The sequence below is a fragment of the Cherax quadricarinatus genome, chromosome 5, assembly GCF_038502225.1.
Source record: "Cherax quadricarinatus isolate ZL_2023a chromosome 5, ASM3850222v1, whole genome shotgun sequence".
NCBI lineage: Eukaryota > Metazoa > Arthropoda > Malacostraca > Decapoda > Parastacidae > Cherax > Cherax quadricarinatus.
The window spans coordinates 69,173,954-69,194,133 of record NC_091296.1 but is presented as its reverse complement, the minus strand read 5'-3'; the positions used below and the strand labels follow the sequence as shown (position 1 = coordinate 69,194,133).

The 20,180-nt window shown below is 42.9% G+C and overlaps 1 protein-coding gene across 2 annotated transcripts in view; it reads right to left on the bottom strand.

Annotated features, from left to right (window-relative positions):
- Positions 1–1,734: 1,734 nt before the first annotated feature.
- Positions 1,735–20,180, bottom strand: part of LOC128685080 (uncharacterized) — a 118,277-nt gene continuing 99,831 nt past the window's right edge. For both annotated transcript variants that reach the window (XM_053771565.2, XM_053771566.2), the window contains 3 exons: positions 9,899–10,046; positions 8,405–8,611; positions 1,735–4,082 (listed from right to left, as the gene is read on the bottom strand). In XM_053771565.2, coding sequence (XP_053627540.1) covers positions 3,216–4,082; positions 8,405–8,611; positions 9,899–10,033 — 1,209 coding nt within the window. In that variant the 5' untranslated portion in view covers positions 10,034–10,046 and the 3' untranslated portion in view covers positions 1,735–3,215. The remainder of the gene's footprint in view (positions 4,083–8,404; positions 8,612–9,898; positions 10,047–20,180) is intronic.

Here is a 20,180-nt window from a genome sequence, read left to right as displayed (position 1 = left end):
TGGAAGTGGGGAAGAACAAACACAAAAATTGGGACCTCCCAAGGGAGGGAGGGAAAAGTAAGATGCAGGGCAGAAGTAAAGGGGAAACAAATTAAGGAAAGTCATTAGAGAATGAATATGGAAAAGAAAGGGGTGTAATAAATAGGGATGACGATTAGGCAAAAATAGCCTTACTAATAGCTGTTACTGTTTTAAATATGGAAGGATCAAGGAGACAATGGGCATCGTGTCATTCCTGCAAAGACGGAGCATTCACCTCTACATATAGGCTCTCAACTGGGGATGATCAAAAAGCTCCATGATGATGATGATGAATGAGATCAAGTTTAGAGAGAGTAGCTGGGGAACATACAGAATGTAACTGGTCACCACAATCAGGGTTAGATGAGACTAGGACAAAAAACAAGAAAGATAGGCTGGAGTTTTAAGGAGGCTTAGGCATCTATGACAGGCAGTTTTCAGGGAGGCTTAGTGAGACTTTCAGCAATCAAACAGAGGATCGAAAAAATTTGATCATAGCCTGTTCAAGGATATGGGAACCATTCAGGTAAACAAAAATATGTGAAATAAGAGGGCATCTCGTGAAAGTGATCTAATGTATTTTAGCAAAAGAAAATTTGAGCCCAAGAGAGATGCTCAATTTGGAAGCACCATCAGTAGCACACTGGAGTAAGGCCACTACAAAGTGACAATCCGAGCCCACAGTCAGCACAACCTCAACAGGATTTACAACACTATGCCCAGCAACTGTAAGATGGGAACACAGTTGGGAAAATACTTGTCAGTCAACTTCTGTATCTTCTTCCAGACTGCACACAAAGTAGTGGAATTGGCATTGGATACACGAGCCAGCCGACAAGTACATTTTGCTACCCATATAACACAGTGAGCACATGCCCTAGTCTATTTCAGAGCTAAGAACTGGTTGGCAGTTCTGTTGTATTGGTACCAGCCACACACCACACATTTCAAACACAGCACAGGCACAGTCAGGAGACCACCAGGGTATACACTTCAGATAATTTTTACCCGAGGTTCAGGGGAATGCAATTGATGCTGCAGCAAGATGCTCTCCCTACTTTGTCCTATAGAGGACAAAGTAGAAGGAACATCAGGCCAGCAGTAACAACCTGTATGATCAGGCCCTGATTCACCATGAGGCCTGATCTCAGACCGAGCCATGGGGGCATTGACCCCCAAAACCCTCTCCAGGTAAACTCCAGGTATAGCAAGAATAAAGAACAGAGCACTTTACCAGCATCGGGGACCTAAACATGATAACATGGATCAAAGAGTACTTCACCAGCATTAAGGACCTAAACATAACATGGATCAAGAGTACTTCACCAGCATTAAGGACCTAAACATAACATGGATCAAGAGTGCTTCACCAGCATCAAGGAACTAAACATGGTCATTCTGCAACCAGTTCCATCAGCGAGGTCACACAGTGGTGATATTTGTATAATTCACATCTTGAAATGTTCATTAAACAGCTTGTAGTAAAAAAAAAATATGTACATCTCTCTTCATTATCAAATTACAAGTTAACATTTTTTTTTTTGTCATTGGGAGGGGAGCTGTGAAAATCAGAATATTTATTTTGAAGCTGCCACATTTGTCCATACTATATTATATGGTGACTTCATCTTATTGTAATAACTCAGCTTGAAAGCACTGTATTTGTTAGATCTACTTCACCGAGAGTAATATTTGATGTTAATGAAACGAGCATTGTATAACAGTCTTGTATTGTGAACATCAAACAATGTATTACACACACGCGAAATTTACTCGTATTATGTTACATAAAAATAAATCGATGGTCATTGACAGCTTCTCAAGTGATGCCCTAAGACCAGGTCCTGGCTGCTGTTACTACTAACCTACCATAACATCACCCTCGTCACAATGCACTTTCTGCATTCCACACAAAGAAACATTCAAGAAACAAATAGTGTTCATGAAGTTCATTATCTCAACCTATCATATGCAGTATCTTAAATATTTCTACATTTTAAATCCCACTATTTTTGGTACCACAAGGAATATTGATACCATAAGGTGTTTTCAGCTTATTATGTACTAGATCTAAATCTTTTGGACAGAGAAAATATACATGTACTATTCGTTTTTCACTATTAAAAGATTCCTTTGTAAATTCATGCAGTGCTGACACTTCCTTGTACCTTCCATGAGGTCACGTGACCAGTTTCAAGCTATAATCATATTTCCCCCTGATCATTAAACCAAATTCAGGTCAAGTACCACACAAAAATGATATCTATTGCTACAAAAATTACTTAACATTTTCTGAGAGTCCCTGATCTTAGATGGGACTTAACTTTGAAATGTATATACTTTTTCTTACAATATAGAGTAAAGGGGCCTATGGAGAATGTAGGCTAACTGTGAAAATAATACATAAAGTTGCAACCTAAAATTATAATAATTGTAAACTGGGAGATTTATCATTTAAGAAAATTTTCTGTTTGATACACTGCACACTAGTAAGTTATAAATATGAAGGAGTTAAACTAGCTACTTGCTTTGAGGAAGCTTTGAATGGGTGCCACTAATGCAATTGAAGATTCAGTTCATTATGGGTATGATCCTAATATACAGAGGTAGACTACAGCTACTAGACAACTGGGATCTACTGTACTAGAATTGGTCCAGGTTAAGTTACAGGTGATACCAAAGGTAAACGATCAACAGTAACTCAAACTCCCTCAATCTTTCCAATTATATATTTGTTGTTCTTTGCCACATGCATTGGCTTGACCTGTGACTCTGTGCATATTTTTATTAATGTGTATTACAGCATATAAACCAATACATTTATTGGTCAGGTTTCTATTGTCTACATGTTGCAATTCTTACAAAAATACTTTATTGTTTGGATTGTTTTTCCAATGTCTTGTAAGAATTGGCAATGACATCTCTTATGGCCAGTGGAATTAAACAGTTCAACTGACTGTAAATAACAATAAGCTTTACAAAAGACTATACATTAACCAGAAACAATGCATTTGAAAAGCTAATGTTGTGCTTCAGCTCATACTGAATTAACAGCGACCCTGCTGCACCACCTTATTATAAGCTCGTTTCTCCTGCCTGAAGCTAATTTCCGGCCCTTAAATGTATCAACATCAAGAATAGCTATATGTACAAAATTAAATCTTATTCTAAATTTGTGATTTGTTCCACCTGCCTCATAGTACACCAGCATTCATAAGATCTGAGAGTAAGTCCAGGACCCTCTCCTCTCTTGCTGTGTTACCCAGAGCAATGTCAACACTTCCCACCACTACCAGCCCCGACATTGCCTGTGCTGCTTTGAAATCTTCCTTTAAATCATCTTCAGTGTATGTGATTGCATCCTTTTCAATGGCAAATTTGCTGAGTCGAGAAGTAAAAGCATCCCAGTAGTATGACAGCAGCTCCTTTTCATGTTTACGTCGTTGGGAGGCTTCTAACGACGTGCAAAGCAACATGGCCACATCTATGGCAGGTCTCCCATACATCACTGTCTGCCAGTCTATGACACAGCAGCATGTTGCATCTCCCTCTTTCTTGAAAAGAAGATTATTACACCAAAAATCACAGTGCACCAATGTATTGAGTTTGTCTGATGGAGTCAAGATGCCTCGAAGCACATCCACTGTACGCCGTCCTGAATACTTTCGTAAGCCCTCCCGGACTTCAGCACGATCTTTACGGGACACCAGGAATTTGAGTAACAGTGGAAGGCCTCTATCAACTAAACAGTTGAAGGATTCTACAGCTTGTTCCATCGACAACAAATATGGAAATCGCTCCTGTAGGGGTTTCTCCATTTGCAGAGCAAAAGAAGCTGCATGGACATTTGCCACAGTGGTGAGTGCTGACTGCACCTGTGAGAGTGTCAGCCCCTCAGTCAGGTCCTGCATCTTGTATCCACGTTGACACATGTCAGCCAGCACTAGGATGGACTCTGAAGCCGTCTTGTGTTTGGCATAGTATAACTCTGGGGCCCAGGCAAGGCTAAGAGAGTCTTCAGTTAGATACTGCCGCTCAACTCCTTCCAGCGCTGGTTTGATCTGTGAAGTATCAATCATAACTATTAATACATATTTTGGTAAAATCCTAAACACAAAACAGATATACAGGACACCTTTATTCTGTTTTAGTATCTCCATGTGGGTTCATGTCTGATATTATAACTATAGAACACCCAATATCTCCATGGGGAAGTGGAGCAGAATTCTTCCTCCATAAGCCATACGTGTCATAGAGGTGACCAAAATGCCGGAAGCAAGGGGCTAGTAACCCCTTCTCCTGTATACATTACTATATTTAAAGAGAGAAACTTTAATTATTCTTTTTGGGCCAGCCTGCCTCGGTGGGATGCAGCCAGTTTGTTGAAAGATGAAAGAATACCTAACATTGAGAGCAAATTGAAAACGGTAAAATACAGTTGTAAAAATTGTCTGGGAATGTTTATTTTGCACCTTGATGAACATAGCAACTTAACCTGATCTTGCTCACATTAAAAATAAACTTAAATGCTTAATCTACCTAATCTTTAAAAAAAAATCTACATAACCACTGTACATTTCACTTACAACATGGAGAGTTGAAGATGCAGATGCTGCATATATGCTCAGTGTCATGAGTGATGCTGCCTTATTTTTTTAGAGGCGAGAGCCTATTTCATCTCTAACTGAATTTCTGAATTGTGACTTTACATAAACAGGCATTCATGAATAATAAAATCCTTTATTACCATTATTATTACTGTTTTGTCTTTATTCTCCCCGCTGAGCACTGGTTGCCCCTCCTCCCTGCTGAGCACTAGTCATGTCTCCTCCCTGCTGGGCACTGGTCGTGCCTCCTCCCCACTGAGCACTGGTCATGCCTCCTCCCCACTGAGCACTGGTTTCCCCTCCTCCCTGCTGAGCACTAGTCATATCTCCTCCCTGCTGAGCACTAGTCATATCTCCTCCCCACTGAGCACTGGTCATATCTCCTCCCCACTGAGCACTGGTCATATCTCCTCCCCACTGAGCACTGGTCATGCCTGCTTGTTATTAACCAGGGATGGTGTATTTCTTGATCTCTAGTTAATTAGTTTCTACATTAGGCTGTCTTTCTTTTTTTTACTTTCATTACCTCGAAATCAAATTATGCTGAATAATTTGCGATTTAATTCCCAGTTTTGTCACAAGATCTAATTGACTTATATATTCTCTGTGTTATGAAAACTAATATTTACTAATTAATACTACACATAAAAATAATTATATTACAACTCAGGAAATAAAATATTTTTGATTATTAATTAACCTGACAGAAACTTTACATTTACTGGAAGAAATTAACACTGATTAAAACTAACTACTTATAGGTGGTTAATGTTAAAGACTTTTTTAAGTTATTTAAAAGCAAATGATAATATTGTCATTAATTTCAATTCAGATTACTTCACAATTAATAATCAGTGCCCCTATAATACTGTCAACACCACTCATTATACCATGTTTCAAGTGACACATCAGCACCACCCCATTATGACCAACACTGCCCCATTATGACCAACACTGCCCCATTATGACCAACACTGCCCCATTATGACCAACAATGCCCCATTATGACCAACAATGCCCCATTATGACCAACTGCCCCATTATGACCAACACTGCCCCATTATGACCAACACTGCCCCATGACCAACAATGCCCCATTATGACCAACAATGCCCCATTATGACCAACACTGCCCCATTATGACCAACAATGCCCCATTATGACCAACAATGCCCCATAATGACCAACAATGCCCCATTATGACCAACAATGCCCCATTATGACCAACAATGCCCCATTATGACCAACCAATGCTGCCCCATTATGACCCACCAACACTGCCCCATTATGACCAACCAATGCTGCCCCATTATGACCAACCAATGCTGCCCCATTATGACCAACCAACACTGCCCTGTTATGACCAACCAACACTGCCCCATTATGACCCACCAACACTGCCCTGTTATGACCCACCAACACTGCCCCGTTATAACCCACCAACACCGCCCCATTATGACCCACCAACATTGCCCCATTATGACCAATCAACACTGCCCCATTATGACCCACCAACACTGCCCCAATATGACCAACACTGCCCCATTATGACCAACACTGCCCCGTTATGACCAACCAACACCGCCCCGTTTGACCCACCAACACTGCCCCATTATGACCAACCAACACTGCCCCGTTATGTCCCACCAACACCGCCCCATTTGACCCACCAACACCGCCCCGTTTGACCCACCAACACTGCCCCATTATGACCCACCAACACTGCCCCATTATGGCCAACCCTGCCCCATTATGACCAACACTGCCCCATTATGACCAACACTGCCCCGTTATGACCAACCAACACCGCCCCGTTTGACCCACCAACACTGCCCCATTATGACCCACCAACACTGCCCCATTATGACCCACCAACACTGCCCCATTATGACCAACCAACACTGCCCCATTATGACCAACCAACACTGCCCCATTATGACCCACCAACACTGCCCCATTATAACCAACCAACACTGCCCCGTTATGAATACCAACACCGCCGCGTTTGACCCACCAACACTGCCCCATTATGACCCACCAACACCGCCGTTTGACCCACCAACACTGCCCCATTATGACCAACCAACACTGCCCCATTATGATCAACCAACACTGCCCCATTATGACCCACCAACACCGCCCTGTTTGACCCACCAACACTGCCCCATTATGACCAACCAACACTGCCCCGTTATGTCCCACCAACACCGCCCCATTTGACCCACCAACACCGCCCCGTTTGACCCACCAACACTGCCCCATTATGACCCACCAACACTGCCCCATTATGACCCACCAACACTGCCCCATTATGACCAACCAACACTGCCCCATTATGACCAACCAACACTGCCCCATTATGACCCACCAACACTGCCCCATTATAACCAACCAACACTGCCCCGTTATGAATACCAACACCGCCGCGTTTGACCCACCAACACTGCCCCATTATGACCCACCAACACCGCCGTTTGACCCACCAACACTGCCCCATTATGACCAACCAACACTGCCCCATTATGATCAACCAACACTGCCCCATTATGACCCACCAACACCGCCCTGTTTGACCCACCAACACTGCCCCATTATGACCAACCAACACTGCCCCGTTATGTCCCACCAACACCGCCCCATTTGACCCACCAACACCGCCCCGTTTGACCCACCAACACTGCCCCATTATGACCCACCAACACTGCCCCATTATGGCCAACCCTGCCCCATTATGACCAACACTGCCCCATTATGACCAACTGCCCCATTATGACCAACCAACACTGCCCCATTATGACCCACTAACACTGCCCTATTATGACCAACCAACACTGCCCCCTTTGACCCACCAACACTGCTCCATTATGACCCACCAACACTGCCCCATTATGACCAACACTGCCCCGTTATGACCAACCAACACTGCCCCGTTTGACCCACCAACACTGCCCCATTATGACCCAACACTGCCCCATTATGACCAACCAACACTGCCCCATTATAACCAACCAACACTGCCCCGTTATGACATACCAACACCGCCGCATTTGACCCACCAACACTGCCCCATTATGACCCACCAACACTGCCCCGTTATGACCCACCAACACTGCCCCGTTATGACCCACCAACACTGCCCCGTTATGACCCACCAACACTGCCCCATTATGACCCACCAACACTGCCCCGTTATGACCCACCAACACTGCCCCGTTATGACCCACCAACACTGCCCCGTTATGACCCACCAACACTGCCCCGTTATGACCAACACTGCCCCATTATGACCCACCAACACTGCCCCATTATGACCCACCAACACTGCCCCATTATGACCCACCAACACTGCCCCATTATGACCCACCAACACCACCCAATTATGACCCACCAATACTGCCCAATTATGACCCACCAATACTGCCCAATTATGGCCCACCAACACTGCCCCATTACGACCCACCAACACTGCCCCATTACGACCCACCAACACTGCTCATTATGACCCAACACCGCCCCATTATGACCTACCAATACTGCCCCATTATGACCCACTAACACTGCCCCATTATGACCCACTAGCACTGCCCCATTATGACCTAACATTGCCCCATTATGACCCACTAACTGCCCCATTATGACCCACTAACACTGCCCTATTATGACCTACTAACACTGCCCCATTATGACCCACTAACTGCCCCATAATGACCCACTAACCCCTCCCCATTATGACCCTCCAACACTGCCCCATCACCAGTGACACCCTCGTCACCCACCTCTGTGTAAAACTTTATCTCCCTGAGATCAAAAAGCGTCTCTATAACGAAGGCTCGATTGAAGGGATCCTGTGGAAGGAGCTTGGCCAAGAGGTGGGCGTGGTGATCCTTGCCACGGGCGCTGTAAGACACGCCCACAGACAGCTGCTCAGACAGATACCCCTCTCGCTCACCTCCTGAAGCCGGGCTGACGCTCCACTCTCGCAGCTGTGGCAGGGAGAGGGGGGAGTCACTAACACTCAGAAAAGCAATATTAAGAGGCACGTAAGTGCCTCTGTCTTCTAACAAAATGTTAATTTTTTTACTATAATCTACCTTGTCCATAATTACTATCGCATTTGGTTTGTGTGTTTAGTAAAGTGAAGTCCAGGATCTTTCCTTAATTCATGGTAAAACTTAAATCTTTGAGGACAATTGTGTTTTAGAGGTCTGAGCTGTGCTTAGACCTAACCGTTTATACAAAATTAATTTAGGAAAGAAATATCTGATGGCATATGGTAAAATGTGCCCTTATACCCCCCTTCCCCCAGCCTTTCCAAGGAAAATATTGGAGTCTGATATCTAAGTATGTAAATTTTGGGTAAGCCATTTGTTTTTATTTTGCACCCTAAAAAATAGGAACGTAATCTAACCTTGTTAGCTTTTGTAAAAACAGAATTACTAAACCTAAAAATTTACATAGCTACATTTCTCCGTTTTCATTGAGGAGGAAAATCTCTGGATGACCCTAAGCAGTTTATAAAACTTTAGTCATGTTAAACAAGCAGTGTGTGTGCAAAAGTTTCATGGCAGAGATCTTAATCCCACGTTGAACATGCAGCCAGTGAAACTCACACTCAAAAAACCTCCTGCAAGAGTAAAATTTCCATATTAACACAGGCGCCTTGGACGGTACGCCGTTAGGCTTACAAAATAAGTGAAATAAGTGCGACGAAAAGTTTCACTTTTGACTTCAGCTTTGAGGCCACGGGATTAACCACTACGTTGTCAACAGCACAACTTTATTATAGGTCTGAACAAGTACTTACTTTTTTTTTTTATATACAAATTAACCTACAAGTGTGCGATAAAATTCCTAGAAAACCCACAAATTGGAAATCCAAATTAAACGACTTTGCGCTACTCCTGAACCTTGAACAAGTGGTGAGTGATCTTGGTTCGTTATCAACACTTACAACCACGGTATTGTGACAGACTTTTCTGCAACATTAACAACCAACCATGAATTGTTAATACGATAATGGTATACAATACCGACAAGGTAATAAGACATGTGTAACAGTTACATCGACTTGACATCTCCACTGCTTTTGCTGCCTTCACTGTATTTCACTGAAAAAGCCTACTGTATAGGCGAAATGTTTTGGAACAAAGTTAACTACTGCACAGGTGTCTTACTTATCAACCATGCGTTGCTTATACTCTCTTCATGTAAACTTTCTTATATAAACATAAGAGCCTTCAACTGTTTACGAGGGCCTCAGGAATACTAACTTCGACATCCATTTCAGAGTCAGGTTCGAGGGACTTGTGGTAACTTTCCAGTATGGTCTCCAGCCATTCCTTGGTTGCCTCTCTATCCTCCGTGGGTGATGTGGGTGTCGTGGGTGTGCTGGGGTCGGATGCCATGGCTCACTTCTACCTGCAATTATGATCAACATTGACAAACTGTCTGTTGCACAAGCTGTTAAGTGCATTAAACAAAGCTTCATACTTACAATAATATTAGTTAAAAAATCATTTCATAGATGCAACAATTTAAAATGGACTGAACCTGTAAATTATAAGATATTACAATAATTTATTAAAAAAGAGATTGGCAGTAATGCAATGACAAAACCTCCGAGCTTCATTTTGTCTCTCTTACCTTTTGTTTCCTTCCAGAGTTATGTCAACAACGTCTTCATACTTCGTACCGGACAAAATATACTATATCCTGACATTCTTCCGAACTCGGCTAAATTTGTTTTCCTTGACCTTTCTCAACATGTTCCTGACAAGTGATCAACATTTAGTAACCTCGTCCCCCTCTGAACGTCTCACTATCACTGTCCTAACTGAAACTGACTTATTACACCAACTACTGCTTCCTCCTATTACATCTGATGTTTAAAATATGCGCGATTACCCTTTAGCGCAGCTGGAAATACACAAACATAACACATGACTTATGCTTAAGGAAGGTAATGAGCGTGTGTCATGATGTGTGAGAGGTTGTAGACACATTAAGTGTCACCAAAGGTGATGGTGGGTGCTCAGACTGTCACGGTCTGAGTACCTCAACTAAAAAGTTTGTCAACTTTCCCCACACACAGAGCTTTACGCCTCTACCCCCTAATGTAAGCACCCTCCCCATCCATTACCGAGCACCGCTGAATAACCTACACGTGTTCACCTCAATGGATGATGACTGATGCTATAATAATAATAATAATAATAATAATAATAAATGTATTCATATACTATTGAAGCTTGGATTCCATCGCGTCCTCTCAATGCTACTTATTTCTTACATAACAGTATATATTATAGTCAAACAACACAGTTGATGTGACTCTTGTGTAGCTGGGAGGAGTACAACACAGCTGATGTGACTTGTACTCCTCCCAGCTACACAACAGCTGATGTGACTTGTACTCCTCCCAGCTACACAACACAGCTGATGCGACTTGTACTCCTCCCAGCTACACAACACAGCTGATGCGACTTGTACTCCTCCCAGCTACACAACACAGCTGATGCGACTTGTACTCCTCCCAGCTACACAACACAGCTGATGTGACTTGTACTCCTCCCAGCTACACAACACAGCTGATGCGACTTGTACTCCTCCCAGCTACACAACACAGCTGATGCGACTTGTACTCCTCCCAGCTACACAACACAGCTGATGCGACTTGTACTCCTCCCAGCTACACAACACAGCTGATGCGACTTGTACTCCTCCCAGCTACACAACACAGCTGATGTGACTTGTACTCCTCCCAGCTACACAACACAGCTGATGTGACTTGTACTCCTCCCAGCTACACAACAGCTGATGTGACTTGTACTCCTCCCAGCTACACAACACAGCTGATGCGACTTGTACTCCTCCCAGCTACACAACACAGCTGATGTGACTTGTACTCCTCCCAGCTACACAACACAGCTGATGTGACTTGTACTCCTCCCAGCTACACAACATCTGATGTGACTTGTACTCCTCCCAGCTACACAACACAGCTGATGTGACTTGTACTCCTCCCAGCTACACAACACAGCTGATGCGACTTGTACTCCTCCCAGCTACACAACACAGCTGATGCGACTTGTACTACTCCCAGCTACACAACACAGCTGATGCGACTTGTACTCCTCCCAGCTACACAACACAGCTGATGTGACTTGTACTCCTCCCAGCTACACAACACAGCTGATGTGACTTGTACTCCTCCCAGCTACACAACACAGCTGATGTGACTTGTACTCCTCCCAGCTACACAACACAGCTGATGTGACTTGTACTCCTCCCAGCTACACAACACAGCTGATGTGACTTGTACTCCTCCCAGCTACACAACACAGCTGATGTGACTTGTACTCCTCCCAGCTACACAACACAGCTGATGTGACTTGTACTCCTCCCAGCTACACAACACAGCTGATGTGACTTGTACTCCTCCCAGCTACACAACACAGCTGATGTGACTTGTACTCCTCCCAGCTACACAACAGCTGATGTGACTTGTACTCCTCCCAGCTACACAACAGCTGATGTGACTTGTACTCCTCCCAGCTACACAACACAGCTGATGTGACTTGTACTCCTCCCAGCTACACAACACAGCTGATGCGACTTGTACTCCTCCCAGCTACACAACACAGCTGATGTGACTCTTGCACTCCTCCCAGCTACACAACACAGCTGATGTGACTCTTGCACTCCTCCCAGCTACACAACACAGCTGATGTGACTTGCACTCCTCCCAGCTACACAACACAGCTGATGTGACTTGTACTCCTCCCAGCTACACAACACAGCTGATGTGACTTGCACTCCTCCCAGCTACACAACACAGCTGATGTGACTTGTACTCCTCCCAGCTACACAACACAGCTGATGTGACTTGTACTCCTCCCAGCTACACAACACAGCTGATGTGACTTGTACTCCTCCCAGCTACACAACAGCTGATGTGACTTGTACTCCTCCCAGCTACACAACAGCTGATGTGACTTGTACTCCTCCCAGCTACACAACACAGCTGATGTGACTTGTACTCCTCCCAGCTACACAACACAGCTGATGCGACTTGTACTCCTCCCAGCTACACAACACAGCTGATGTGACTCTTGCACTCCTCCCAGCTACACAACACAGCTGATGTGACTCTTGCACTCCTCCCAGCTACACAACACAGCTGATGCGACTTGTACTCCTCCCAGCTACACAACACAGCTGATGTGACTCTTGCACTCCTCCCAGCTACACAACACAGCTGATGCGACTTGTACTCCTCCCAGCTACACAACACAGCTGATGTGACTTGTACTCCTCCCAGCTACACAATTGCACATGCCAAGAATAAAGTCATATTACCATCAAAATTAAACGCCTTCTCATTTTTTGACGATATTACCGTCAAAAAAAGCCCCCGCCCGACTTTGTAATTATTTTAATTACACGGTATATATATTATTATTTTCTACGCTTAACTTAGGCACGCTGTTTCATAAAATAAATTAATACAAGTTTTTCAGCGTGGAAAATTTGAAAAAATCCTAAAACACGAATACTGACTTTCCACTCCACGATTTTATAACCATCTTAGGCTGGTGATGCTTAATTTTTCTTTTAAATGGAGTGAAAACTTAGCAGGGTTGTAAACCTAGCTGGGGTGAAAAGCCTAGTTGGGGTGAAAAACTTAGCTGGGGTGTAAACCTAGCTGGGGTGAAAAGCCTAGTTGGGGTGAAAAACTTAGCTGGGGTGTAAACCTAGCTGGGGTGAAAAGCCTAGTTGGGGTGAAAAACTTAGCTGGGGTGTAAACCTAGCTGGGGTGAAAAGCCTAGTTGGGGTGAAAAACTTAGCTGGGGTGTAAACCTAGCTGGGATGAAAAGCCTAGTTGGGGTGAAAAACTTAGCTGGGGTGTAAACCCAGCTGGGGTGAAAAGCCTAGTTGGGGTGAAAAACTTAGCTGGGGTGTAAACCTAGCTGGGGTGAAAAGCCTAGTTGGGGTGAAAAACTTAGCTGGGGTGTAAACCTAGCTGGGGTGAAAAGCCTAGTTGGGGTGAAAAACTTAGCTGGGGTGTAAACCTTGCTGGAGTAATAACCTAGCTGAAATGTAACCCTTGCTGGGATGTAAACCTAGCTGGGATCCTACCTGGAGGATATTCCGGGGATCAACGCCCCCGCTGCCGGTCCATGACCAGGCCTCCTGGTGGATCAGGGCCTGATCAACGAGGCCGTTACTGCTGGGATGCAAACCTAGCTGGGATGTAAACCTAGCTGGGGTGTAAACCTAGCTGAGGTGACAACCTAGCTGGAGAGTAAATCTGAGGTGAAAACGTAGATGGGACTTAAACCTAGCTGGGAAAAAAACAGCAGATGCTGCCGAACACAACGAGGCGTCACTACCGCAGGACATCAGTTTCCTGACGAGTGAAAAAAAGGAATTTACATTGGTTTCCACTTGAAATAATTCATTTTGCTGAAATATGATTTTGCTTAGCTTCAGTAAAACGTAATTTTTATATTATTCACGGGGAGGCGCTAAACCCGTGGGAGTCATGCAAAGACTGGGGAGGATAAACATTGGCAGAGAGAAGGGGAATCGTATGAAATAATTTATTGACGTTTCGCCCACTCAGTGGGCTTTATCGAGCCACAAATAGATAAAGCCTATCATGTGGGGGGGGACTAGGAGGTAACCAGGTTGGATGGAAGGGGACGAAAGCCTGAATTTTTTGGATCAAGAGCCTCTTCACTAACATCAAGGTCATCTCCCCTCCCATCATCCATCCCTCCAGTACTTCTTTAACCAGTTGTGCCCTGGCTTTACTAGATGTAAAACTTCCCTCCTCTTCCTTAGATCAAAACGGATCGCCTCTCATTTCCCAGGTGCACACGAGATAGCCACGTATTGCAGAGTAATGAGTATCTGTCCGAGAAAACAAGATACCTTCCTACCACCAAGGTTAAAGGGGGTTGATTACCTTAAATTGTCTCTCAACATCGTGCTGCAACTAGGTCGAATGAGAGCGAACACTGCAGCATAATGGCAACCAGACACTACCCATGTCTCCCTAATCACGGACTACAAGAACAGGAGCTACAATAAGTAGCAGAAAAAAATTCGTTACTAACCTATTTAGAGGCGCTTCAGATGTTTCAGCCCGTGTCTGAGCGTTACTAAGTCACAAATGAGCAAATGAAAGAGTAAGGAGATGGGTTGAGTAAGGTGAAGAGAAAGCCAGAAGATAGGTCGGGTGAGAGTTTATGAGAGCGCCAAGGTCAGGTCACATGCGTTTTGAAGATTAGAGCAGTTACCAATGTACTGGCAAGGACAAACTGGTGTGGGACAACACATACGCATCCACACTGGCAGACACTTGTCTACAGTACAGCAGGAAAGGATAAGGTGCAGCTGCCAGTTTCAGGAAGTCCCCAGACTAGAAATTACAGTAAACGTGCTCATTATTACATGTTGGCTTCCACAAGTTCAGAGATTCAGCTCATTGGGAAAGAACGCATCGTCGATCCTGAAGGAAATGGGATAAAAAAAAACTCAAGACAACTAGAGCCCGGAAGCAGTTTTCTGTCCCTGCGTCTCACTGCTGCAGTTAAGAGGGGCCATGCCTGCTGTGCTGTAGTTAAGAGGGGCCACGCCTGCTGTATCCTTGGTACGCCTCCCAGCTCTTAGCAGCTGGATGATTTTTTTTAAATCAATATCACTTGTGTATTTTTGTATCAAACCTTTAGTATTTTCATTTACGCTAGTCGGCACCTTGTGCCACCAATGTATCCTGCAAACCTGTGTACGATTTGGCATAATAAGGTATATACATATATAATTATGTATTAAAAGAATGGGTGGTAGGAAAAGTAGAATATTCAACTTCGAGAAATAATTATTTTCCTTGCGCCTAGGAAGGAAACGCAACCACAGAAGAAAGTGGTGTTAAAGCAAAGAACATACTACGACCAGCATACTCGAACCTACGAATCTGGGAAATCAAGAGACCCGAGACCTAATATTGCCTTATGCCATCGCACCACCGTAGCACACAATGCTCAGCGACCAGTGGTGCCACTGGTTATCTTTCCCTCGGCGCTGGCTGCATTCGAGAGGAAACCACAAGACTAATTTGAGTCTCCTCTGGTTAACGTCAGTCTCAGTGAGCAGTGCAGAAATCACTGCAACCACGGAAACAAGTGGATTTTCAAAGCGAAGAATATACTGCGACCAGCCGAGACTTACGAATTTGGCTCACATAGATCAGAGTCTCGACTAGTAGAAATATGTTTTATGAACGTCGTACCGAATAGGTAAAATTGCTGTTTTGGCTTAATTAGCAATGCTTGTCTTGCCGAATAAGGCAAGCGAAAATTTGTGTATGCAATAATTTGGCAAAAATCATTCTGAACTAACGAAAAAAATAATTTCATTGTGTTTATTATTAAATTATTGTAAATTTATCCAAAATATATTTAGCTGGATTAGGTTAAATTGCATTTGTAATAATAAGGTTAGGAAATTTTTCTAAGGTTCTTTTGGTGCAAAATGATTAATTTTTACATTAGCATAAATGAAAAAATATATCTTTAAATGTATAAGGGAAAATTTTAGAAAGGACTTAATTTTAAACGAGTTCTTGCTAATTGGCCAGTTTTACCTATTCGGCATGACATATAAATTATATAATTATTGTAACCACGAACGAGTGGTATTAATCAATAACACTGCGACTAGCCGAGAATTCGAACCCATGTCGTTATGGCCCATTTCATGGTGAGCGGAAATTACACATGACGCTCTAACCCACGGGACCAGGCAATCCTGTAGGATTTCGCTCACCATGAGGTGGGCCAAAACGACATGGGTTCGAATCCTCTGCTAGTCGCACTGTTATTGATATTATATATATATATATATATATATATATATATATATATATATATATATATATATATATATATAAATATGTCGTGCCGAATAGGCAGAACTTGCGATCTTGGCTTAAATAGCAACGCTCATCTTGCCATACAGGACAAGTGAAAATTTGTGTATGCAATAATTTCTCCAAAATCATTCTGAACCTAACGAAAAAAATATATTTGATTGTGTTAGTTTAATACTAAATTACTGTAAACATATTTAAAATATATTTAGTTGGGTTAGGCTAAAATAAATTGTTATTGTTATAATAAGGTTAGGTAAGTTTTCTAAGATTCTTTTGGAGCAAAATTAAAAATTTTTACATTAACATTAATGAAAAAATATATCTTTAAACGTATAAGAGAAAATTTCAGAAAGGACTTAATTTTAAATTGAGTTCTTGCTAATTGACCAGTTTTACATATTCGGCACGACATTATATATATAATATATATATATATATATATATATATATATATATATATATATATATATATATATATATATATATATATATATATATATATATATAAATCACAAACAAATGATTTTGAATCATTAACAGAACTGCGGCTAGCCAGGACTATCCTGTGTCGCCATGCCCAGCCTTGTGAGAATAGGACAAAGTATGCGTCACTACCTACTGGACCACAAATTCTTAACCAACAGGCGCTCAGTGCAACTGAGCGTGTTTTTCCTGGCGCGAGAACATAAAACATACGTCGTCGTGGAGCCTCAGAGACTAATATCAACCTCATCCTGTTTTGGGTGCCAGCTTTCACGAGCACTTTATTTATTAATGAAATCACGAAACAAATGATTCTGAATCATTAACAGACCTGTGGCAGTGATGTGTACTTTGTCCTGTTCTCACAAGGCTGGGCAGGCAACGCAGGATAGAGTCCTTTCTAGTCGCAGTTCTGATACACGCACACACACACACACACACACACACACACACAATGCTAACTGTTGTAACCGGTATTAACGTGAAATTGTTTCAGTCCATGATGTAGGTCAGTTCGATACAAGAGTAAAACACGATAAGCCATTACGTGCCAGGCTATTATTTTGCGCACTGTCAATACAAAGACTAGGCTAGGCCTTAAATTTCGAACACGGAGGCTACAGTCGGCGTTTTGTGGAGGTTTCTTGGGTTGATACATATAGAAAATTTAAGGAATTGTATTCTAATTCAAGGAGTGAGCTGGACTTAAACCCGCGGTCAAGCTGTCCTAATACAACCAGATCACTGTAATATCCATCATGCTACAGAGGGTCATAAAGATTCTTTAACCACAAACTGCAGCTGTTGACTGGAAGGCTTTGTGAAAGCCACAATCACGACCCAGTTGTGGTTTTCAAAAATCTTTCCAGCAAACAGCAGCGGTTTCTGGTTCGAGATTCCTCGTGGCCCTCTGTAGTGTGGTGGCTGTCTGATTGGTTAATTGGAACTGAAAAGCTTACCAACACACGAGGGTCATTAAGTCTATATGCCACCTGTTCACCACCAGGCAAGAATACTGTAATTCTGAAAATAAGAATTAAATTATCAGTGTATATGCAGAGACACGCACCTTTCTAAGTACATATCCTAGTGGCTAGTACAACATGGTTAGACTACTCCTTTATTTCTTTTTATTTGCTCATTGTAAATTTTTAGTACAGTCATTAAATTTTATATTGCTTGATCCCTTTGACCACTGCGGATATAAACATTAAATATTTCAGCTTCACTCAGTACACTTAAACCGGGGTTTTAGAGACAGCCGCAGTTCAATAATACCAAATCAGGTTTGACAATATAGATTTTTGTTCCAAATCGTCCGCTTGAAGCCATGGCAAGATGACCCAAAGAAGGAAAATATAAATCATTAAATAGTTGTCTACCAGAAGTGAGCGGACATCACACTGCAAATGACCATTATAACCGCAACATCATGGGGGTTGGAGTGCCGTAATGCCAGTGAGGGGCTCCTGATCCAAGGAATTTGGGCTGTCCTTGGATCGACTCTACTTGCCTCCTATCATGTCACAGGTTATCTGTCTCTACGCTTTCTCGTGTGCTGACATGAGCTTCCTGTTCACTGTTTATATACCTATGTAGTTTAACCCGTCTGGCAAGCATGTGTGGTGTGGTTGGTGCCGCAGGTGAGGTGTAGACCAGGGAATGAATGAGGCAGACTTCTGGATACCATGATGACTGCCGGTGTTGCTTTGGAAAATCAGGGAAGTTGACCTATTTCCCGACCCGTTAAGCCCCCTAAGTAGGGGAAAAGGATGGGGATTGAGGCAGTTAAGGGTAGGCAGTGTAGCCACAACATGCCTACTCGTCGTTGCCATATTTCTTTATACACTTAGTAATTTATATGACGAATTTAGTAATGAAGTCTCTATAAGCTAAAAATTTTTACTACTCAAAAGTATTTAAGCTAAGTTAGATTTAGAGTAATTTATCTTAATATATACACACCTATCACAGCTTCCACAAACTGACAACAGTGGGCAATTGAGCAGGCACCCACGAGAGCACAGCTACCCACGCCGGGTACCCACGCTTCAGTCACAAAAACAATATACGGGAGAAAGCAGGCAGAAGTCTCGACTCGGCCTAATTGTGCCTATCTATTAATGATATAGTTATAGGACGACTTACCCTACACTAGACTGGTACAACGAGGTTCTCTGACGTTCGATAACACGTGACAACGTGAATTAATCCACACTTCCCAGCCAATGTACGGCCATAGATGACACAACCTCTGCTACAAAGTCAGTGCAGATCTTGGCTCATTCAACCATCTCAGGTGCCCCTACTGGAGCAATATAGACCCCCACACTCCACGACAGTAAGTACTCATTAACAGTATCATTAAATGCGCATTTTTTTGTGCTTTATTGGGGCTGGCCAGTGTGAAGGGTCTTACCCCAGCCTCCAGTTCATCAGAGATGCAACAACTACAACTGGCTTACACTGCCCTGTGTAGAACTAGAGGTAAGAATTCAGTTAACTAGAAATGGGATGGCAGGTTTCTTGGGCTAAATTCCATATTGGCTTGATTGGATCAGCTAATCAGACATGCACCCACACATACACCCTCTGTTCTATACAGCTGCTGTGCATCAAGATAGGGTTGTGTTTCCTTCTGGGCATTGTTGCTTTGCCCGAGTAATGGTCAAATATGGAATATTTTAATGAGTAACAGGCTAAGTTCCACTGTTATCCAAGTTAGGATGTTCAGTTAGAAAAGTGCTAATAATTACAAGTTAGGAGTTCTGCCATTACCAATTTAAGTATTATATTTTTTAACAATCTTTTTAAACCTTAATTAAAATATGTTTAGTGAGCCTATTTATAAATATCCCTTAGGCTTCTTTTAAGAGAGGCACTCTTAATAGTTAACCTTCCATTAATACTAATTAAGGGTTATCCTACCTAAAACTAGCATTAAGAGATACAACAACAAACAGATTTAGTTCAACAGATTCAAGCACAAAAAGCATCACGTTTCACGAGAGTAATTCTTAAAGCATCGTGGCTGTGAGAAGACTCATCCAGCGAGGCTTTTACCCTCACTGGATCAAAGCTGGCCTCAGGCCAGTCACTGCAACACTCCTACAAATTGTTGCCAGTCAAAG